Genomic DNA, 25,044 nt, shown 5'->3' with positions numbered 1-25,044 from the left:
CGTTTACAGGACATCCGATCCACAAAGCAAGGCTTTATGGAAATGCGTCAAGGAGAAAGCCGTTATTAAAATAAAACAAGACAAATAAAAATCCCATTTGGCGTTGACTTTCTGGAGACTAAGCAAACTTGAAGAACAGGGGGGGGGAAAGCAGTAGGTTTGGGGGGAAAATACAGCAAAAGAAACAAGGTGAAGCGTGGTGGTGGTGGTCGTGGTGGTGGTGGTGGTGGTGGTGGTGGTGGTGGTGGTGGTGGTAGCATCGTATCCTTGAGTAACAAAGGCTCATCATTCAGGGTTATGATTTTACTCATCTTACTGGATAAACCTGACTGGAAAATAATGCTACTATGCTAATAAATTCGATTTTGCACAAGAGTAAGAAATATAACTGAAATAGAGCAATAAAGACATATGATAAATTATGCAAAGTTATTTATATCTTCATCTAGCATGTAGGGAAGCATTTCACTACAGCTGTGTGACAAATAAAATAAGTTGACAGCCAGATCATAGGGTTATATTAATGTGCTTGTCCTAATACATTAATTTTTTTCCTACAGAGGGAGTTAATGGAAGTATTTTTCCCTGTAACAGCACTCCCCATAGTGTTTTACTCCACAGGATCTAAGGGAGAGAAAGGGTGACTGTAAATCAGTGCAAAGTTCAATGGTGAAACTTCTGCCCTATCCACGGGGCATTATATGTTACCCAGCTGTACGTGGTACGCTCACTGACAGCTAAGCAACAAATCTGCTAAAAACTAGCTAAACAGATTTGATTATATCGATACTGAAGGACGGAGTGACTGAATGGAGACCCGGATCTGATTAACTGCCTCCTTTAGATGCACTAAGGAATTATTATTATTCCCACCACATAATGTTTTGCTAATTGATATTTAAAACGTAAGCTTATTTTCTCATTTTCTTTGAAATCAGTAATAAAATTAGTGTTTAGATGAATTAGAATTAAATCAGTGTAGTTACTTCATGCTTGTTTTGGAGGTCATGACTTAAAATAAATAAATAAAATTTAATTGGTTGCATCACAGATGTCGTAGACGGTCACTCTCTAAATCTCTGTGCATGGAAATATTTTCCTCAATCATCAACCTGGTCTCAAACCAAACTGTTTTGCTCATATATCACATGGAAAGTTATTGGTGAACTCAGTCAATGCCACTTAGAGGTTATAAAGATCTCATGCAAAAATATATAAATACTACATAAATGCTGCTGGAATTGCTAAATAAAAACATGATGAATGGACTTGAACGGAATTATAGGGACATTATAAGTAGTCAGGTGCATTTCCTCTCCCATGAAAATTAATTGTAACCCTGTCACACTGGCTTTCATATTTAAGCTTCATATTTAGCTGTGTCCATAAATAATCATGAGGCCACTGTAAGTATCCGAGGCATCAGCGTTCAGTTCGATAGCTTCTGTGGAAAATGTCAGGATTAACAGAATGATACGGAAAACCGTGACGCAGTTGGATTTTGCTTGGAACGCAGGTCACATAAAGAACGCTGCGCTCGCTCCACGTCGGCACCTGTTTCCGGCTCTCGGTTGCTTTTATAGTGGAATAAGAGTTAACAAAGAAAAAACAGATTCTGGTGAAAAAACCTGTAATAATTTGTGCTCTGCTGTGTTGTTTTGTAGGAGACTATAAGAGTGACAGTAGACACAAAACCAAATGCTCACATTTGCAGCGTTGGTGATTTAAAACACACACACACACACACACACACACACACACACACACACACACACACACACACACACACACTTCAATCTTATACCCTTCAGACATGTAACTGAACATGTAGGTGTCAATGTGAGCAGGTAGTTCATAGAAAAATATAAAAATAAAGCTATAGCCTCAGTTATAGTTATTAGCCTCAGTAGCTAATTAGCCCAAATGCTACGTCTGCTAAGTCCTATAAGCAGGGCTGTCAAGTGTCATTGAGAGTGACAGTAACGCATTTCGGTCTTTTGTCACGCTTTCCCGCCACACATTGTATTTCTCACACAGAAAAACTTTTTGACTATTTATCATATATTTTATAAGCCGCAGCGCCCAAAATGTATCAGTCTGCACCGCTGTGTCCATGGAACTGGGCAGGAATCAGGCGCATCTCAGTTCTTAGTCGAGCCTGACACTTATCAGCCAATCAAAAAAATAGGCAACACAATAGCCAATCAGAAAATAGCATTATTGTATATGGGTGAGATTTACACAACAACCAATGAAAAAAAACAAGAGTTTTTTTGTTTGTTTTTATTTATTTATTTATTTATTTATTTATTTATTTATTTGGGGGGGGGGGGTTGGAGATGTCACGCTTGCTGGTTTTCAAAACTTGAGAGCCCTGTATATGTTCATGCAGGACACATTATACTGAGCCTTACGTTTCTGTAACAGAACTTACACTTACTAAAAGCCGATGAGTTTAATATAGAGCTTTCATGCTGTAATATAGATCAAGCTCTAGCTAGTTAGCCTAGCTCACACTGCTAGAGAAACACGTTATCGTGAGATCTGGTAAATCAGGCTCATCTGTCTCCACTGTCTCTGACATTTCTGCTAAGCATCTAGCATCTGTAGTGTAGAATACAGTCAGGAAATGATTCATCCTTTTGGTCTAGATTTTTTTTTTTTTTGTTAGTTTGTTTGCTTGTTTTTAATTTGCACACTAAATTGGCCTTCAGGATAAATGTGTTATTTTTTATTCTGTAGTGGTGAACAATAGTAAATGTAGCACAAAACAAATAAATAAATAAATAAAAGTACTATGATTTCTATATACTCAAAACTATACAAGTGCTGCCGCATGAATATACTGTCCCTGACGAAAGTACTGGAACGGCAAAACCGATTCTTTTGTTTTTGCTGTAGACTGAAGTTTAAGGTCAAAAGATGAGACGATTGAGCTGAACTTCAGCTTTTATATTCCTAGATTGAAAGTGATCACAATTATTGGACCATGTGACAGTGAAATTCCACTGTTCTACTCCTTCATTCACACTCCAACACGCTGCCTCAGACCCTGCTGCAAGCTTCCTGACAAAAAAAAAGTCCTAAAATTGCAAATCTCTGCTTCTGCAAGTACAGAAGTGCCCCATTTTTTGTTACTTATACCTATGCTTGTAAAAAAAAACTTGAGTGAAAAAAACATAAAAAAGCATGAAGTCTAAGTACTGCTTAATCCTCCGATGCATGTTGTTGGACTATCACCAACACCTTCTGAACTTTACTTTAAGGACACATGCTGTATATTTTACATTTATGATAGGAGACTCCACTGTCAGTATTTAGTCTTTCGGATAGTTTGTGCTTTATGGTTTCTCTGTAACATGACAAGCCACACTGTTTTTACAGTTTTTATACGTATGCTTAGAATTTCTTTTATTAGTGACCACCAGAGTGCTTCCATTAAGATCTAGTGGAGTTTTCCTATTTTCCCATTTCTCTTACTCACCTCATGATCCCACCAATTCCTGACACTCGTCCTCTTTCCCATTCTCGTCTTTGAGGAGCTGAGCGTTAAATCCTGAAGCGATGGCAAACGTTTTAGTCAATTGCTGGACACAGAGCCCCAAGGACTTAACACTATACCGTTATGATCTGCACTACTCCAGTAAAACACACCTCCACGACTTAACCTACTACCCCGTGTTTGTGTTCAAGCTTTAGTCTGAGTTTTATCATATCGTTCGAAATAAGTAGTAAGCATCAACGACGATGAATATTTCGAAGTGCTGACTTCTCGTTGCAACAATAAAAACACCTCAATCAGTATCAGAAATCAGAATCACATCAGAAATGTATTTATCAGAAAACATTCAATGTGCTTTCATGTGATTAACCGTTTCTTTTAAGGTGATTTGGGTCACCACAGAGAAGATGAATGTTCGGACGTTTTTTTTGTTTGTTTGTTTGTTTGTTTGTTTTTTTTAATATTATCAGCATTTTTAAATGCCAGCTAACATGATAGAATTGAACAACGTTAACACAATTCGTTTTTGTACATCACCTGAATGTGTATTTTTTAAAGCCCTAAAAAAATAAAGAAATAAAATAAAATAAAATAAAATAAAATAAAATAAAATAAAATAAAATAAAATAAAATAAAATAAAAACAGAGAGTGAATCCGAGCTGAGAATCAAACCTACGATGCTGTGGTTTTGCATCAGCTGACTTACCTTCATGCTTTAATATTTTGCGAAATCTTACACTGTAACTGCATCACGCTCACTCTACATCATTCAATATAGTAATTAAGAAACTCGGTTAAATGAAGTTTAGTTTAAGCAGTAAAATTAGGTACATATTTTTATACGTAATTTTTTTTCTAGGGCAATTTATCACGAGCATACATACATACTGTACATACATACATACACATACATACACACACATACATACACACACACATACACACACACACACACATACATACATACACACACACACATACATACATATATACATACATACATAAACACATACATACTGTACATACACACACACACACACACACACACACACACACACACACACACACACACACATACATACATACATACATACATACATACATAAACACATACATACTGTATATACACACACACACACACACACACACACACACACATACATACATACATACATACATAAACACATACATACTGTACATACACACACACACACACACACACACACACACACACACACACACACACACACACACACACACACACACACACACACACACACACACACACACACACACACACACACACACACACATACATAGTTTTGAGTCTTGTCTAGTTTGAAATTGCTATACATTCCTAGCAATTTGTATCAATTTATATCTTCAGCATACTTCAAAATTAGAGCCCTCATTCAGTGATTGTCAATCACACCACATTAGGCTTTTATTCAAAAATCAAGTGCATGGACATGCTTTCAATGTGCCCTGACACCGTAATGGTATACAATAAATCTGTTTTGAAGGCAATGCAAAATGGGTGCGTTTGAGCTGAAAACCTTGTTTAAAAAAAAAGCCTGAAATTCTCTCACAACAGGTTATAAAGTGCTAATATGTAACATGAAATACATTTGAGGTGAATTTGTGATGATGTAAGATGAACACAAACTAGAAAACAAAAACTGTGCTGGAAAAAAACAAACGTAAAAGCATACACACATACAGTACAGTAGATACCCACAGTATAACAGCGGCTGCATTTCCTTACAATATACCTCCAGTTCTCTTCGCAGGGCAAACAACTATCTCTTTAACAAATCCTTCGTAGTGTGTGAGTTTTACCTGTGAAAGCTTTCGAAGTGTGCAAATCGCCAACAATCTCCACAAACCGACAAACATGCATGTAGTGTCCACTAGGGCCCAGGCACAAGGTAATGAAGTCTGACTTGTGCAAGTTGTATTTAAATGTCTGCCAGTTCGGATCTGTTCATCACACCTTCATTTACTTGTGCAGGTCGAGAGTAAGCACAAACTTCAAGTCTCTGAGTGTAGACCAGTATTCGGCACTTATTGTTTGAAAGCCTGATCTTCGTGTCTGGCTGAGAGGAGCAACATAACACAAAGCTAATTAAAACAGACAGGCTTTTTTAGAGCCCTTAATTAACTCTGATTATTATCCAAACATGACAGACATTGAATTTGACACAGACCGCCATCTCTGACAATCGGTGCTCCAGCTTGCCACGCACAGGGGAGCAGACTTCCACTCCGGAAATGTCAGGACGGATAAATCACATATCCTTAACACGGAGCGAGCGATTCAATGCGTGATGCGTGGGTTTATTGCTTGTGTGCAGCTGTGACAAATGTGATATCGATAATAAATAATGACGTGTAAGAGTGGATGAGAAGTAGCTATGATGTATTAAATATGGATAAGAGAATACACAGAATACATATTCACCTCTCACCTCAGAGGTTTAAAGGTGTAAACTGCTTCGGAAATGGTGTTAATACATAAAAACAGACTACTAAATTTCTTCGAATGGGCCTTTAAATGAGACTTTTATTGAATTCATTCGAGTCTAACCTGGATAAAGGGGAAGATCTACAATTATATCGGATGTAAAATAACCGACGTCTCTAGATGTAGCCTGCACACTCTTGAATTAAAGGGAATTCATTTATAACAATGAATCAAAATACTACTAAGACCTCTAAAAATAGACTTAGTATTATAAATTTCTCTACCAGCATATCACGGGTTTTAGAGATGAAATGGCTGAAGGCATTGATACGCTGAAAGTATTAGCACCCGGTGTGTTTTCTAGACGTTTCAGACCTTTTCGGACCGGATTTGAGGAGAGGAAGTAGGTCTGTCCATCTCCATCTTTCTGTCTCTATTCTGTTTTTTTTTTTCTTCTCCAGAGTGCTTTCGGTGTCTCTTCCTCATCTGTAAGTACGGTACATACTGTCAAGCAGACCATAAAATACTCCCTAAACACCACCAATTAGTAAAATTGTGTCGCTACAGCCTGAAGCGTTAGCTCCATCACAGAATGTAAGGTGTGTACTGGGTAAGCAGTTTTCCTGATGTCAAACTCAAGATCTGTGACGAAAGTAGACAGGAAGCTGCCTCGACATAAAACCTACAGTCTGTAACAAGGATCTCATTTCATCAACCCATTAGGCAGGCCCAGAGAAGACCATATGCGTATGTGCAATTAAGTATCTTTTGTATCGGTACAGTGACTAATGCGGAAAGAATTTGTTCTCCGCAATTAAGTGACAAACTGGAAGCTCGACTACTTGATCGGGCACACGCAGACATCTAAAGAACACTATGTGCTCATGGTGTAACAAACTGACACTACCTGCTTCTGTGTATTGCTGCAAACGTTCATATAAGTATCAGGGTTTATTCCAGAAGTGGGTGTGGCCTAGGTTGTTCATTCTAACACTATCTACCATTTCTTGGACATCAACTATATGCATGTGGCTGCGTGGTTTTCATTTCAACTGATAACCATCACATTGGATATTGGCTCTAAGGCACAGTGATCAGCCTTAGTACTTGTCTGAATGGAGCGCTTGGCTTCTTCATGTTTACTGTGGCTCTACTATGAGTCTGGGGACATGAGACACATTGAGACCATGAGACACTGCAAGCTTATCAAGTCTGAGACACAAGGATGCACCATTTCCCAGAGGCACTATTTTTCAGAAGGGTTAGGGTTTTCAGAATTTTCAGAATATTTGGGAAGAAAGGTGTCGAACCTGACTGACAGACAGACAGACAGACAGACAGACAGACAGACAGACAAAAAACGGCAGAATTCCTGGGCTCATGTATGAACAGAAGTCACAGATTACCAGGACAGAGAATGAGGCTCATCCTGATTTAAAACTAAAACAACAAAGGAAACATCGAGACAAGTCTCAAATAAACAAAGACAAGAAGGCAAAGATCTAAAAATTGGAACATCATCAGTTCATCATCAAAATCAGATCTCAGATGCTTTCAGAGCCAGCAAAAAAAAAAGTCACCTTGGTTACTAATAGAACGTCAGTACTCAAACCGCATCAGGTATCAGCTAATGCTCATAACTCTTACATCAGCAAAATCCAAACGGTGGGATTGGGATATAAATAAAAACATTATGGGGGGCAGCACTGGGTAAATAAAGAGACAACATCAAGCCTCTAAACATAAACGATGCACGTTTTTCACTGACGATTAGATAAATGCTTGAAATGTTTAAACCCGGACTTTCGCTGTGCGATTTTCGGCTCGCTTTTGCTGACACGGACAAAAAAAAAACGCACATCGTAAATGATTTATTCGGCCTTGAGTCAAGATCGCATAATGTGACGTGCTCACCATCAGCCGATTTAGTGTCAGAGCGAACCGCCGTTAATTTTCAGATAATGACATTTTGGAGTGCGAGCTCAGAGTGTTCGCCAATGCTGCGATCGTAAATACCCTGATTGGAGGATGGCATAGCATTGAATAAAACTCATGGGACAGTTCCGAATACGACAGCAGCAACCTGCGAAACATAAACAAAACTTGATTGACAGAAATACGTACTCTGAAGGGACCGTTTCTAAAACCTTACTTTTTGCATGTACGGTAACCCTGGGCCGTGCTAAATAATCACGCGAGAAGAATGTAGTGATTCTTTAGGATTACTGTCGTTAGTGGATCTTCATTGTAAGATTAAGACAGCGGACTTTTGTAGAATCGACGAAGAATTCGGGACGATTGTATCGGAATCGTCTCGAGCAGCATGACGAGAAATATCGTGTGAAAAAGTGGATAAATACTGAAAAGAAAAGAAAACAGTCAATAAACAGTGAAGTTGTAGACAAATGAATTAATAAAGCACGTGTAATATTATTTTTAATGAATTAATATGTATTAATTAATAAGCAGTATCCTTAAGCAATATCTTTACTTGAAATGAGATTTTCTCATGCTCAAGCTTTTAAATGATATTGTAGCTCTGAACTAAAGGAAGCAAGTTCGGTTACATAATTGTTGCGTTCCTACAGAACACTGACTATAAACTGTACGAGTCCGACGTCTCTGATGTGATTCTTTTAAAGGTCAGCATTTCTGCCATTTTGTAGAAGGTTACGCCAGGTGCAACCTCCAAAAATATCAAACGATAACAAAAAAGCATGAAATCAATAAAAGGTAACAAATTGCCATCAGATTTACTCTGCTGTCCTTTAAAATCCATGATGTAAAAAAAAAAACCTAGAGATACTTCGCTAAATCAGTTCCGGTGTCACTTCGCTCCTGACCATTATCCCTGATTGAATCTTCATCGCATTGCTCCATCATGTGCGGTATAGATACGGCCACAGAGGACTTTGTTAAAAGCAAGAGTGAGGAATAATGGCATGTTACATCTTAACATCTTTTTTCTTGTCATTTGTGATAGATTGCTGATTCACCAGAAACCCACTTCTACTTCACTACCCTACTCCTGGCCCTGAAGATTCACTCGCACACAAACACACAAACTGGCCAGTAAATTTAGAATTCTCTAACAGTTCATCAGAGCACTTCGAGAGAGCCCCCCCCCCCCACACACACACACACACACACACACACACTTTATCAAGGAAGCACCCTTTGAAGGGTCGGAGAGATTGGAGAGATGGTAAGTGTCTGACAGACCCCGGTCAGCGAAGTAGCTTTAGAATAGTGAATTCTCAATACCGATTGGTCAGAAATTGTTAAAATACTTTGTGGACATTGTAAAAAATTTTACACACGGTATATTGTGCTGCAGACATGCCACATAAAGAGATTACAAATTTACAGAAGAATAGAAATAAAATGAGTCTTACTGTTGATAGGGTGATGTTTTCAGTGCAGAGACATTTAATTAACAGTAAAATTAAGGAGTTTTCAGTATCAGCACTTTATAACCCTCGGAGCTAAAACTGTAACACACCTCAGGACAGTCTTCATGACGGGTAGCTTTCTGCTTTCTCAGAAATTAGTCAGTCACACTTACTTCGTCTAACTAACCTCAAGAAAGTGGTGTTGTTTCTGGAAAATACTCAACTTTGGACCAGTAGCTGTAATTCACAGCACACACAGTTTTGTAGACGCAAATTGAAAGATTAAAAATATTCATCTCAACTGATCGATACACTCCCTGTTATTTTTCTATCCTTATCTCTATAATCATCTCTATCCATCTTCTATCGAGTCATGGTCATCCCTTCCTTACTCACAATCAAAAGTCTAGAAAAGAAGAAGAGAATGTCAGTAATGACATGCCTGTTTTTTTTAATCCGTATCTCTAGCTGAATGTCTTCAGTAGAGTGATGACCACTGCACCCTTTCTACCCATCTATGTCACCAGTCTGAAATCCTTCCATCCATCATCCTCTAGCTCTGAGATCAGTTCCTCTTGACTGCACAGAGTCATGGGAATACACGAGACAATGAGATAAACGTAGGAGAAAAATCCTCTTTTGTGTGTCGGTGTATCTTTGTGTCAGAGTGTCAGCTTCGAAAATAGAAAAGCGTTCAGACTGGACTGATGGTTTTAGATAAACACAACACTAAACCATCTCATACTATACTAAACTCAGCAACAGCACCCACATACAGCTTGGGTTCGATTAATTGTATCTGCTTTGGTTATTTATCATCAGTGGATCCCTAACATCTGGTCATGTACTACCTTTAAGCGAGCAAGGGTTATCAGTATCCTGAAAAAACCTGCTCTGGATCCATCAGAGGTCAGTAATTACAGACCGCAATCACGTTTCTCTTTTCTTGAAAGCATTGTGTATAATCAACTGTCTGTCACAGAACAACCACTAAGATCCCAACCAGTCCGGCTTTAAAGCAGCACATTCCACAGAGACAGCCCTTTTGGGCTGCCCTTTTGGCTGTCTGTGAGAGACTACATGCTGCTAAATCAGCCAAGCTGTCATCTGTCCTCATCCTCCTCGACCTTTCAGTGGCGTTTGATACGGTCAACCACGAGACTCTCATGTCCACCCTCAGGAGTCTTGGAATTGGCAGATCAGCTTGTGAATGCTTTGCTGCCTACCTGGGAGTTCGCTCATATCAGGTAACATGGAGGGGAGTGACATCTGCTCCACACAAACTCTCCATTGGTGTCCCACAGGGCACAGTTCTTGGTCCTCTCCTTTTCTCTCTGTTTACTCTCACTCTTGGTGAAGTTATTTCCTCACATGGGTTCTCTTGCCACTTCTACGCTGATGACACTCAACTCATATTCTCCTTCCTGCCCTCAGATACCACGGCTTCTGCTCGGATACGAGCATGTCTGGCGGACATATCGTCGTCAATGACAGCTCGTCAGATGAAACTCAATCCCAGCAAAAATGAACTGCTGATCATAACAGGTGATTCATTCCCAGGCAAGGATATTGCAATATCCCTGCACAACGATCTGATCTTCCCTTCGGTCACAGCTCGCAACCTTGGGTTAACTATGAAAACTCAACTATCCTAAAAATGCAGCTACACGACTTGTTTTCATCCTGCCTAAATTCTCACATGCCACCCCACTGCTACGCTCCCTCCACTGGCTTGCAGTAGCTGCATGCATCAGATTCAAAACACTGATCCTTGCCTACAATCGTTTGTAATCCATTTTGAGAAACTTCTCAAACTAGTTTTCATCTAACTGTAAGGCTACATATCCTATAGAATAGTATCATTTGGCAACAGACTAAAATAAATACTCATGATTCACTGGCTAAGGTTCACCACCAGAGAACTGAGCACTATAGCAGAGCCAATTAACGTATTCTTGTGTAACGTGTTCTGTGTACACGTTAAAGACCGAAACGCTTCTGAAACACTCAAACTGGCACCAACAACTCCACCATGCCACAGTCACAGTGAAAAACCCAAGTTTGATGTGAACATGAACTGAAGCTCTTGTATCTGCATGATTTTGTTTGCACTGCGCTGCTGACACATGGTTGGCTGTTTGGATAATTGCATGAAAGTTTTTATATAAATGAACCACAGTGTTTCAGAGGATCTGACATTTCTCCCAAAGAACATACAGTATTTCGATATTTTCAGAATGTGGCCATCAGTCTGGTCTGCAGGAAGTCAATAATGAGCTTAAAATATAGTTCATCATTTAAAGCTTCACTAAAGAAATAAAAAAAATACATTATAAATTTTCAGAGCAGACAAAAAGATAAAGCAGATGAGTGATGTTTACTGTCAGTAGAAGGGGATCAGGGAGGATCGATACATTTTCATAGGCAGGTCCACTCGATCAAACAGTTAAAATACGTTGCAGAAAGCAACGACAAAATAATTGCCCGCTTCTCTGTTTTCCTTCAGCCACCAATCGGTGTAAAAAGCAGTGGGATTCTTACATATTCAGTTCTTCTGTACCAAAAGTCCGTGTATGTACTGTATGTCCTCTAAAAAGGCTAAAAATACAACAACAAAAAAAACCTCTTTTCCACAACACCCCGTTTCGCCTTCCCAATAAATAGCGTGTGGATATAAAGCTGAGTAAATAAGACAGCAGATAAAGAGTGGCAGACATGCTAATAAAGAGCAGCACACAGAAGGGTAAAAGAAGGTTACGAGCTTCAAACACATTGCCGACCTTTCTTTCATTTTCCCGTATCCCGTTTTTAGTTCATCTGCTATTTGGTTTTGTGAAGCAAAAATAATATTTGCAAAGGGAAGATACACATAAAACATACACATAAAACTTTTATTCATCTGGCAGAAATACATTGACAGAAAAAAGATGAAGTAAAATATGAACTGGTACTATAGACTGCACCCCAGACCTCCTCACCCAACATCAGTGCCTGATCGCGCTAATGCTCTTATGGCTGACTGAACACAAATCCCCACAGCCACACACCAAAATCTATAGGTAAGCATTCCAACAGGAGTGGGGTTTGATATAAGAGCAAAGCGGGACTAAATCTGGAACAGCATATTCAATCAGCACATGGAAGTCCTGAAACTGTTGGTCATATAGTGTTAAATATTTTATATTCCTCAAAGAAATAAATGAAGAGGCCTTGAGTTGAACCACAGCCTTCTTGGTTGGGTTTCAGAAAACGACATGAGCGTGGTACAACTTAGTGTTCACACAAATTTCATGTGGCAAATGTTCATGTTAAATCTTCGTTTCCTCAAAGTTATAGTAGAGGCATCAACTTCAGTCAAGAAAATAAGCTCGAACATGAATTCAGCTATGACACAATGCTGTGGTCTGATGAAACGTGGTTAAGGCCTTTAAAGTGGTTTGGAGGTTGAGGGCGAAAGAGTGAGAGATTCGCTCACAGAATGATAGCAAAATAAGCTTACCGTGGATCCTGATTTCCTTTTTGGCCTTGATGCCGTCTGAAAATATTGGGTTGTTCTATTTACTATATGTTCCTCACAGTGTGAAGTTTGTATTTCCAACTGCATTGCTGCAGAGTAGCATACGGTATACAGTATATTCAAAGAGGAGATTTTTTTAAAAATAAATCTATTTAGGTTGCCATAGAAGTAGCACCCATAAATATATAGTCATTCAGTGCCTACTTGACCATTAACCTGCATGTAAAACGACTTATTACCATTTATCTGGAGGAGAGCATTTCATCAAATTCCTCCTCCTTGGTCTTCAGTTTCCCGAATGAACTTGATCGAATCTCAAGTAACCTGAAATCCTTGCTGTGCTGGGCCTTGAACCCCGATCCTCAGATCAAATGTTAGAATAGAATGTTAGATAAAATGTTTGCACAAGTTACAGTTATAAACAGTGTTTCTCTCACTAGCTTTTCTTTTCCTCTCATTAAGCCAAAATGTCTCCTCAAGTAATACTAAAACGAAAATTTTTATCGTTTTTTTTTTTATTATAATCCATTCCTGTGGAGCGTTCCTGTCCGTAGGTCCCTGCACGATTGTTACTAGAAAACACACTAGGCTTTAGAACAAGTGTAATAATGTAAACTTCTGATTTGGCTGGTAGCTAGAACTACTGTCAGAGCTTCTTTTATTGAAAATCAGTCATCCTTCTGACCTATCAGAGAAGAACAAAATATTGAGAATGACAGTGCTATAGAATAAAACAGGACTTAATACATATTTATTACTAGAGGTAACACAGTTTAGTAAACCCCTGACGATTGGTGCATGTTACTGACTTCATGGAATTTTGTCAATTGTTTGCTAACCAGCTTAGCAATAAAGTGTAGCCAGACAATGTAAACAGTTTAAAGTAAAAAAAAAATCTATGCTTGTGTTGCCCCCTTGGACAATAACGATCACACCGTTTGATTTTCCTGTAGATTTATTTGCTCCGTTCTTTCTTTTATTATTTTATGGAACAGATTTGAGGTCAGAACACACTTTCACGTTACAACATCTGCATACATACACTATTTTTTTTTCTTCTTCTTCCTGTGTTTTTTTGTGTCTACCACGCCACCACCAGTACGGGTTCACTATATTTTTTCCAATAAATTGTCTAACAATAAACATACTTAAACAAGTATAAAAAAATTAAATAATTATCCGAGTTATTTGAGTTATCAGAGTTCTTTGAGGTCACTACACTTTTATAGACTAATAACCAGTAAAAGACTTGGTCCATGTGAGCATCTTTATTGGGAAAGATGCTAACTTACGAGAAATTGAAAAGTGAATGTCATGAAAAAGAACGTATTATTAAAGCAATGTCTAAAACGCATAATCTTTTTTTTCTTTTTTTTTTCTTTTAGAAGTTCCGTCTAACAGATCCTACTTTTCATTTCACAAGTAGGATCATCCTTTTCTAGACGTGACAGTCTGCATTATGGCAAACAGACGGAAAAGGCTTAAAAATCAAGTTTGGCCAATAACATGTGCATAACATACAGTAGCTTGTCAGCTCAACATACACACGTTTCATCAATACGACACAAAAAGTGTTTTTGGGGCAGTGGTGGCTCAACTGGTTAAGGCTCTGGGTTGTTGATCGGAGGATCAGGGTTCAAGGCTCAGCACAGCCAAGCTGCCACTGCTGGGCCCTTGAGCAAGGCCCTCAACCCTCCCTGCTCCAGGGGCGCTGCATCATAGCTGCCCTTGCACTCTGACCCCAACCTCCTCAGTTGGGGTATGTGAAGAAAAGAATTCCACTGTGCTGTAATGTATATGTGGCGATAATAAAGGCTTCTATGCCCCCGTTCTATTCTATTCTATTCTATTCTATTCTATTCTATTCTATTCTATTCTATTCTATAACACTGTGAAAGGCAAGCCACAAGTGTGGTTTATACATAGAGCAGGTTTATACATAGACAACCTTATCATCTCAAACAGAAACAAAGGCATAGGCCACCTTACTGTCATCTCTCAAAATGATCCATTTATTCATTCATTTTCTACCACTTATCCGAACTTCTCGGGTCACGGGAGCCTGTGCCTCAGGCGTCATCGGGCATCAAGGCAGGATACACCCTGGACGGAGTGCCAACCCATCGCAGGGCACACACACACACTCTCATTCACTCACACGCACACACACTATGGACAATTTTCCAGAGATGCCAATAAACCTACCATGCATGTCTTTGGACCGGGGGAGGAAACCGGAGTACCCGGAGGAAACCCCTGAGGCACGGGGAGAACATGCAAACTCCACACACACAAGGCAGATGCGGGAATCGAACCCCCAACCCTGGAGGTGTGAGGCGAACGTGCTTAGTGCTTAGAATCAAATTTTAAAATTCAGTTGCCTTCCTTTTTAACTGCTGAAGATATTCAGATCTAAAAAGCTAGAGCTTCAAGAAAGGTTGCAGTTTTCCAGAACTGTACATAGAAGAAATTTTGTGGAAGGATTTCCCAGGCTGCTACGTATGTAAGTTTAGAATAAACTTCCAGTTGACTGAAATTCACAGTTCCCTAATGGAGGTTAAAATCTTGCGCTGAGAATTTGTTTAGACTCAAATACTGGCTCTTCTCTGGCATACCGACTAAGAAAAGCTACAAGACAAATCTCATAGCAGTGTTACTGTGACAACCTGCACAATGGAAGCATAGCGCTGAAAAGAAATTGGGGCAAATAAATAGAAAGCTAGAGCCTTCATGAAAGACAGGAAGAAGAATAGACTGACTATATTAGATTTATTTAAATGTGAACTGCAAAAAAAAAAAAAAAAAGCCTGCTGCAGGCTGGTCTTCAGTTGAAGTTCAAGTTCATTTCAATTGTAAATCAGTTCAGAAATCTGGCTTCCTCCTTTCGCTAAAAATCCAGCAACTTTCAACATTTTGGTATGATACAATTACCGACATATTGTAATACTCGAGATTATAATGGGATTATAAAGGAAATGATCGATTCGGACAAATTTGTACAGTACAAGGGAAATGGAGAAAATGTTTGTTATAGAACTCTAAAGTTCAAACTAAGGTAAAATGTTTGGTGCTACATACAGTAAGAGCTTTTTCCTGTCAAAAGTGTAATTAACATACACGTGTTTCCCAACAGTATTCACCAATTTAGCCATCTGTATGTTTTTCAAAAGGTGTGACAGAAGCGAAAGAAGAAATATGCAATTCCAAAGACTGTAAATTGCTTATTTTTATTATTCCGCACCATTTCAAGTTGCAGAGCCAAGCTCCTCCTCTCCACCCAGACGGTTCTGAGTAATGATGCACTGTTATTAACTCATTCCCAGCCATGATCCTCTTTCTCCATTACAACTGTTCCTGCGAAATTATCACCATTGAAAGACTGTTACCAACCGATGAGCACAAAAATCTGAATGTTATACTGTACACTTTAAAGGAATCCTTTGCTTTGCACTGAGAATAGTTTGAGAGATCGTGACAGCTAGTTCAAGAAATGTATTGTTGGCAACTTAAACGGAATCAAAAATGTATTTTTGATATGCTCCGCAGCACATACGCCAATATCCATCTGGATTACTGTGTGGAATAAATCCCACCGAGTCAAATGAACCAAAAACAGCAAATCAAATAGGCATATTGATCACTCCGTTCCAATCGCCCGTCAAAAAGTGCTTTCATGCCTATTGTGTGCGCAACCTATTATCCCAATTACATGTGAAAAAGCTCAAAGGAAGTAAAAATCTGGAAATGTAATATATTGTGGTGTGAGTGATAATGACATGTCATTATTCAGCTCATAGATGGTTAGAAAATGCCAGACCTGTCGCCAATTTCTTGTCAAGATGTAGAGTAGAAAGGAGGCAAGTGTGCACAAGGCTGCTATTATTGCGAAAGTGGGGCTAGTTGCTGGCAGAGATGAACTAAAATTGCTCTGAGCAAAAGAAATCGACTGATGAGCCTTTCGACACTCTCAGCAAAAGAGTTTTATTCATAAAACCACATTTCCTGTGCAAAACTGCGTAAATCTTCCAAAAAAAAACAATCCTGAATACATCATGTTCACATTTATGGATTATCTTTGGGGCTTTTTACACCTGATCACTTCATGCGTTTTCTGTGATCGGTTAGCTATCCGATCGTAAAAAGACCAGGTCTAACATGAAACTGGACAGGTGTAAATAAATGTGGTTGTTCAAGCCACATACAGTACATCAGAGCTATACTCCACCCGAACGGAAGTACGTCACTAGCAAGTGACTCACGAGTCGCGCATCGCGCCAGAAACAAATAACATGGACGACACGCAGGGTTGGTTTTTTGTAGCATAACCGTCGTAACAAGTTTTTCCGTCTTCTTTTTGATTGCATTCTGAAAACCGCATACACCAAAGCGTGTTCCATTTCAATTACCCCGGAAATGAGGTAAAATATATTTGCATTTTGGGCGGAAAGTAGTAGAAAGATCGGATCGATATCCGATTCGCCGAGACGCATTTATGTGGCCTGATGTAAATGGAACAGTTTTAACAAATCAGATAGCTATCGGATCAGAGAAAAGACATGAAGTGACCGGGTGTAAAAAAGGCCCTTTGTCCTGCAAGATTCACATCTTATTGCTCACTCACATCCACAAGCTTCACATGAAAATAAAAAAATGTAAAAAAAAAAATACGCACATCCCACAGGATCCCAGTCCCAATTCTCAGCTTTAGCATCTTTCGAGAAAAAAATTAGAATCCAAACTATTCAAATTTGCATTTGTTTATTGTACATTGTTTTCATCCCAGAAATAGTATTTTTTCTTAGTCACATGTATTTTTAGTCACATATATATATCCTCAGTATGTATATATACACACAGGGGGCACGGTGGATTAGTGGTTAGCACGTTTGCCTCACATCTCCAGGGTCAGGGTTCGATTCCCACCTCCGCCTTGTGTGTGTGGAGTTTGCATGTTCTCCCCGTGCCTCGGGGGTTTCCTCCGGGTACTCCGGTTTCCTCCCCCGGTCCAAAGACATGCATGGTAGGTTGATTGGCATCTCTGGAAAATTGTCCGTACTGTGTGTGTGTGAATGAGAGTGTGTGTGTGCCCTGTGATGGGTTGGCACTCCGTCCAGGGTGTACTGTATCCTGCCTCGATGCCCGAAGACGCCTGAGATAGGCACTTTCTCCCCGTGACCCGAGGTAGTTCGGATAAGCGATAGAAAATGAGTGAGAGATATATATACAGTACATATCCTCACAAACAAGAACAACTTCACAAATGACCTAATATGGTTTCCTTAAATATTAAATATTCCTACACCAGTCCTGGGAATCCACTAAAATACCAAATTTTCACACTTTCTCTACTCCCCACACAGCCAACCTATTTCCTGAACAGCTTGTAAAATAGCTAAATATGCCAAAGCAGTGGATTTGGAACCTCGGATTTCAACAGATAAACCCAGCCTGAAAATAGGGTAAACAGTTTTACAAAGATTTCCATAACAAAGTCTGGCGCTGCATCACAGCAAGCCGAGTTAGAAGCTTTTCAGGCATAACCACAGAGCCTGACATGCTGCTGATTGCACTAATAACAGTCATTTTTCATTTGAGCACTCTCTATTTCTATACCCAAGATATCGACTGATTCCATCGCGATGCAGACAATACAATTAGCTTGGGCAGTTTTGCATATGCCATTGCAGTTCTTCTCTGTTGTTTTTTTTTTTTGTTTTTTTTTCCCTCCAGCATAGCAAATCTGCACGATAAAGCTTATTCCAGTGTTACTGGGACAACACGCTTCAGCACACACAATGAAAACAGAGTTACTAAAAAGAGATGGGGCAAATAAATGGAATGCTGGAGTCTTAGTGAAAAGAAGGCAGAATAATAGCAAATAGACTGCATTACCCTCATAACACGGTGGAGGAGGGAAAGGAGAGAAAAAGAGGGGAATTCACCAGCAAATATTCACAGCAGGAGATAAACAGAAGATTTTATTTTCACAACTATAGACAGCCACGCTGCTCAACTGCTCATTTAATGTGGATTAGACTTTTTATGGAGAAATCGTTTGTTGCGATAATCAAATAAAGGTAGAATTATACACATATTTGTTGCAATCAGTAGACAATTCCAGGCTCTTCTTGGTTAGGGCAGAATAGTTCTCAGTATAATAATACAATATTGGCTTGTCAGGTGGTTAGTACTGAAATAAACACACAAGTCTCATAAGCAAGAGGAGGACTCATCAGCAGAGATTTTTTGCCGTCTTCTAGAAGCATGGCTCCGTTTACGAACACCGCAGACATATTGTGTGGTGCATGTGGTGAGAAAGACTGAATAATAGCTTGAAGTGAAAAGGAGAGGGAGGGGAAAAAAGCTACCGAATGCAAAAAAGAAAAAGAGAAGAAAAAAACAAAACAAAGACCTGTTGCAGAAAGCTTTGTGGGCAAAACCAAACAACACCCACACAAGCGAGGCTGATTCGTTAAATGCACTGCCGGCTCTTACGTTTGACAATGGTGTGACCCTGCAGCTGCTCCCGTGAGATAAACACAGTGTAGAAGTTCTGGGTGAATCCGAGTCTACATGCATCCACATTCAGACTTCCGGCAGTGTCCTGAGGGGGAAAAAACAAACAAAAGATTTTCATGTGAAATTCTCAATATTTAGAAACAGATTTGAAAGCACAGGTCTTTTTCATAGTCCACTATCCGGCAGCTACGTTAGTCACACACACGCCCTTGGGAAAACACTTCACAGAGTGGGTTTTAGACATTTTTACTACACACTCCGCACACTAGGAAAGTGCTAAACACATTTTGTTGTCCAGTCCTGTGTTATGGTCTGTCGATGCAAACAATTCCAATATGAAACTCTTTCGATACACTAAAAAAATAGGCCTTGCTTCAATGTCATTGATTTTCATTTTCAGATTCAATGTTGTAAAAGTACAATCTATGAACTTTTAATATAAGAATGATGATTATATATTTATTATTATATAGTACAATATAATTGTCTATGGAGAATGTAATGAGGATCATGAGAATGTAATGAAACCATGAGATAAAATGCAATTGTATTGATGACATAAGCACTAACAAAAAGCAGCAGGTTAGTGCAGATGGACAATGAGTTACCTTCGAAGCCATTTTTGAGGCAAAGACTGGATTGCAATAAGATTAGGCATGCATTTCACACAAACCAGAAGCAACCAGCCTCAAAAAACTATTAAGAACTAAAGACAGCTGAGTAAAGACCTGCCAAAACATCACCAAAAGAAGAAGCCCACAGTAGAACCTGCTATTTTCTTTGAGTTCTAGACCTCTGGAAGTCAATGACTGCTTTATTAACAACAAAGATTGTTATGTAGTGTTAAAGGTTAAATAATGTTAATTCTGGGAAGGATTTCCATTGGATTTTGCAATGTGGCTGCACACAAACAGATAATAGAATTTATATGCTTCAGATACTACTATATTACACCACACACTAGAAAAGTGCTGAACACATTTTGTTGTCCAGTCCTGTGATAGTCTTCCAATGCAAACAATTTCAATATGAAGCTTCTTATATGCGTATGTAAGACTTCTTATACGAGTCCACAAACTTTTTCCCATACAGTGCATTTCTCATTTAATCAATCTGTCACAAATTTACATAGAAATATGTGTGTAAAAATTTGAGTACAAATGCAAACATAAAAAAAAAAAAAAAAATCTTTAATCCAGAACACCTTCATATCCATGTTGACAAGAGCGTGCATTACAGCATCCTCTACTTCTGTCTTGTGTTTGTATAATATTGTACGATATCAATTAATTTATTCATATAATTTGTAATATTATCAATATTAGGAATGAATTGCAATTAATAATTATTAATGGTATTAATCACATTATTTATATATTGTTCATACTATGCATATTATTAATATTAATTAATTAATTATTTAATAGGAATATTTTGAAAAGCAGGAGCAATCAAATACTGTCTGTCACTTCTACAGGGAGAAAGTACACTGGATGACAACAAACTTGCACTATAATAAACACAGGGGTGCATCAGCACTCCATGAGGAGGGTCTGGGTTGCACTGCTGGAGCGCACCTGAACTTCACTACTGTCTGATTGCATCCATTCTTACCAGTGAGCTTTTCAGGACTAAAGCGCACGCCAGAGGAAGAACAAAGCCGACTTTCATTTTCGGCCCCGATTCAATCAGTTCCTCTTAAATCGCCGGTAATTCCTCTGTTAAAGGATGTGAAAGAGATGGAAAGAGTATCGCGTCCTGGCTCGTCTTGCGCCCCGACTGCAGGTCTCTGTACAACTCAGCATCACCAAGACACCCCTCCTACTAACGAGCGCACATGGGCAAGAGGGATATGGAAAGCCAAAGAGGCCACAGTGGCTAAAGCGCCACTCCATCCTCCCCAATTGACACATCACATCATGATAAAGAAAAAAAAGTCTAAAGTTTACAGAAATACTGTTCATGAATTGTAGCATTTCCTGGATAAATTCAGGACTGATGCACCAATATGCAGATGTGATGGTGGAACAGATATATATCATTTTTTTTAATTACAGATATATTCTTATCTATTCCACCATCACTTCTGCATATTGATGCATCACTCCTGAATTTATCCAGGAAATGCTACAATTCAGGAGTGATGCATCAATATGCAGAAGTGATGGTGGAATAGATACAAGGATATCTGTAATTAACAAATACAAAGATTTGATACCAGGGATCATTGGAACTGGTGGACCAGATTAGGACATAATATTTAATGAACCAAAATAAATAAAAAAGCACTGCTGCAGCAAAGTAGGTCAAAGTATTCGGGACGAGGTCAGTTGCGGTAGTGGGTTCGGGTATTAGACTTCTTAGATTTCTCCCTAACCTGATTTGTCTTGCCAATTCCTACACACTACTGTAGCTAGTTATATGCCAACATGGGAAATGGAAGACTAGTGCTGCATTCGTGGTGCCTTGGAAGAGGTAATTTCCTTTTTTTTTCCACACCTCGGGATTTTCGCCATGTGAAGTGAAAAAAAAAAAGATGCCTCCATGAAAGCATGTCTTTTGTTTGTGCTGTTAGAGTACATATAGCTCATAACAAGCTGCGTTAATGGCACTTGCACAGTTACAGGAATGAGTGGCTATTGTTACTTGTCCCTGACAGTGAGCTTCAAACATTTATGCAACATGTTGGGCTGAAACTGCAGCACAGCAACTACAGTGGACAATAATGAGTAGCTTAGCAGCAAGCTATCCAAAATGTTGATGATTACCTTCTTGGAAAAAGTAGGGAATTTTAGTTCAAAGATTTTGAGAGTTAGTCAATATAATCAAGTACTGTTTTTGTATATTAATTGATCTAAAGCCAGTACTGCTATATAATAATAAGAAGAAGAAGAAGAAGAAGAAGAAGAAGAAGAAGAAGAAGAATAAGGGGGGCACGGTTTGCTTAGTGGTTAGCACTTTTGCCTCACACCTCCAGGGTCGGGGGTTCAATTCCTGCCTCCGCCTTGTGTGTGTGGAGTTTGCATGTTCTCCCCGTGCCTCGGGGGTTTCCTCCGGGTACTCCGGTTTCCTCCCCCGGTCCAAAGACATGCATGGTAGGTTGATTGGCATCTCTGGAAAATTGTCTGTAGTGTGTGATGGCGTGAGTGAATGAGAGAGTATGTGTGTCCTGCGATGGGTTGGCACTCTGTCCAGAGTGTATCCTGCCTTGATGCCCGATGACGCCTGAGATAGGCACAGGCTCCCCGTGACCCGAGAAGTTCGGATAAGTGGTAGAAAATTAATGAATGAATGAAGAAGAAGAAGAAGAAGAAGAAGAAGAAGAAGAAGAAGAAGAAGAAGAAGAACACATAGAAGGGGTTCTTTATACTCTTCACACTGGGCATCACACTTCACACTGGTAGTTGAGAAGATTATACCAAGTTGATGAGTTAAAATATTGCCCTTTTTTATGTATTTTCACAGCTTTTATATTTGCTTTGTCGGAACTCAGAGCCGGTCTCCAAGTCGACACATCGCAGGGTGATCTCCACACTTAGACTTTTTGGTTACTAAAGACTTTTTTAGTTAAACTTAACTGTTAACTCTATAATTACTACAAAAATAATGAGAAAACTCCTCAGACCTGGATAAGAATGACTTCTTTATTGTGGTCAATCAGCCAACAAATTATAAGAGAAATTGCCAAATTAAAAGTAACAAAGTTGCCAAATTAAAAGTAACAAATGAAAACCCCCAAAAAGAGCATGTCATGCAAAATCAATCAAGAAAAAGAAGAACTCTCGCGACGTCCTTGCAAAAATAAAAACACCCACCTTGACCCGCGGACACGGGCACACGCCCACGCACGCGCCCGCACGCACCCACGCGCACACCCACCTTCGCCCTCGAAGAGCGAAAAAAAACTCAGATATCTTCTCAATATATACCCTAGGATATATGCTCCTAGGAGCCCAGGTGCCATATCACCTTATTTACTGGCATTACCTCCTATGTTTTCTAAATACACTGACCCAATTTACGATTATTTCCCATTACCTTTCACCCATATGCCCATTTATGGATTTTCCTCCCCTTATTTTTCATGACCTCAGACTAAACACCTGGGCCTTCTTCAGTCTGCACAACAAGTTTATGAGCACCACATGCCCATTTATGGATTTTCCTCCTCTTATTTTTCAGGGCCTAGGTCTGTGGGCCACTGTTTTTTTCATTCTACATAACATGTTATTGCTATGGACCAAGGTCTGAGAACCATGGTCTTCTTCCTTTTCCGTAACAATTTATGAGCTAAGGTCTGGGAACCATGGTCTTTTCCCTTCTACATAACAAGTTGTTATTACAAATGTGCTCAGACTGACTAGGCCTGACAGCCCCGAATCTGGTTACAATAAACATCTTTGGCCTACAACATCGCCTACATATGTCTTATGACAGCAATTGTAATATTTTGCAAGGCCTAATACTTTACTTTGGTTATAGTATTGTAAGGAATAATATTTGAATTATTTCTACTAAGATTTTTTACAACAGCTTCCTCTAAGTCATGGGTCTTCAATCTCCATAAAGAGCTGGTGTGGCTGCAGGATTTCATTCCAAACAAGTCATGATACAAATCTGATTTTGCTTGTTTAATCAATTCAACTTGGTCTCAAACCAACTATCAAGTGTACCTCCAATTTGACTGTAATGAGAGCCTGGAGCCACACTGGCCCTATTGGAGATAAGATTGTGATGTGAAACCAGCCAAATTCATCTTTTCTAACTGCTGCTCATGCTGCATCAGAAGTAGTACATTTTTCTATCTATCTTATGACACTCAGATGGAAAGCAATATCAACCATCCTCTCCATACATGTTGGTCAATGTCACTGTGATTGACAGAAGAGAGAGTAACGCTTGTGTTCTCTCAGCTGTGGCGTCACTGGGATTTGAACTCATGATCTCCAAATGCTTTTCTGGTGCACCATTAAGGAAAACAGGATATTTGTCACCTGACTATTGACACCTGCATTACTACATGTAATTTAAGAAATGATGAGTAATAAGCTCATTAATAAAGCTTTATGTGTGTATTATTAGAATTTATAAAAATGCTTACGTAGAATAATTACTTTTCTAACGTACAGAAAATGACAAGCACAATTATAATTATAAATGAATTCATTCATTCATTCATTCATTCATTCATTCATTCATTCATTTTCTACCGCTTATCCAAACTTTCAAAGGGCGTCATCGGGCATCAAGACAGAATACACCCTGGACGGAGTGCCAACCCATCGCAGGTCACACACACACTCTCATTCACTCACACACTCACACACTACGGACAGTTTTCCAGAGATGCCAATCAACCTACCATGCATGTCTTTGGACCGGGGGAGGAAACCGGAGTACCCGGAGGAAACCCCCGAGGCACGGGGAGAACATGCAAACTCCACACACACAAGGCGGAGGCGGGAATCGAACCCTGGAGGTGTGAGGCGACGTGCTAACCACTAAGCCACCGTGTCCCCCTATAGAGTAATTATGGGCTGCAAATAAAAAGTGTTTTGGAACCTAAGGTCTTAATAAAAACATAGAAAGGTACTTTGGTACTAGTTGCTCAAATAAAACAGCCAAAACAGAATCTAAAAGAATGATCAA

The 25,044-nt window shown here is 39.3% G+C and overlaps 1 protein-coding gene across 1 annotated transcript in view; it reads right to left on the bottom strand.

Annotated features, from left to right (window-relative positions):
• Positions 1 to 21,249, bottom strand: part of cdh4 (cadherin 4, type 1, R-cadherin (retinal)) — a 379,372-nt gene extending 358,123 nt beyond the window's left edge. Inside the window, exons 1-2 of the mRNA XM_047810282.1 lie at positions 21,010 to 21,249; positions 19,372 to 19,480 (exon numbers count right to left, since the gene is read on the bottom strand). Coding sequence (XP_047666238.1) covers positions 19,372 to 19,480; positions 21,010 to 21,066 — 166 coding nt within the window. The 5' untranslated portion in view covers positions 21,067 to 21,249. The remainder of the gene's footprint in view (positions 1 to 19,371; positions 19,481 to 21,009) is intronic.
• Between the last annotated feature and the right edge of the window lie 3,795 nt (positions 21,250 to 25,044).

The sequence above is a fragment of the Tachysurus fulvidraco genome, chromosome 2 (genome assembly GCF_022655615.1).
Source record: "Tachysurus fulvidraco isolate hzauxx_2018 chromosome 2, HZAU_PFXX_2.0, whole genome shotgun sequence".
Classification (NCBI taxonomy): Eukaryota; Metazoa; Chordata; class Actinopteri; order Siluriformes; family Bagridae; genus Tachysurus; species Tachysurus fulvidraco.
The sequence above is the reverse complement of the archived record's forward strand: the minus strand, read 5'-3'. Positions and strand labels throughout refer to the sequence as shown.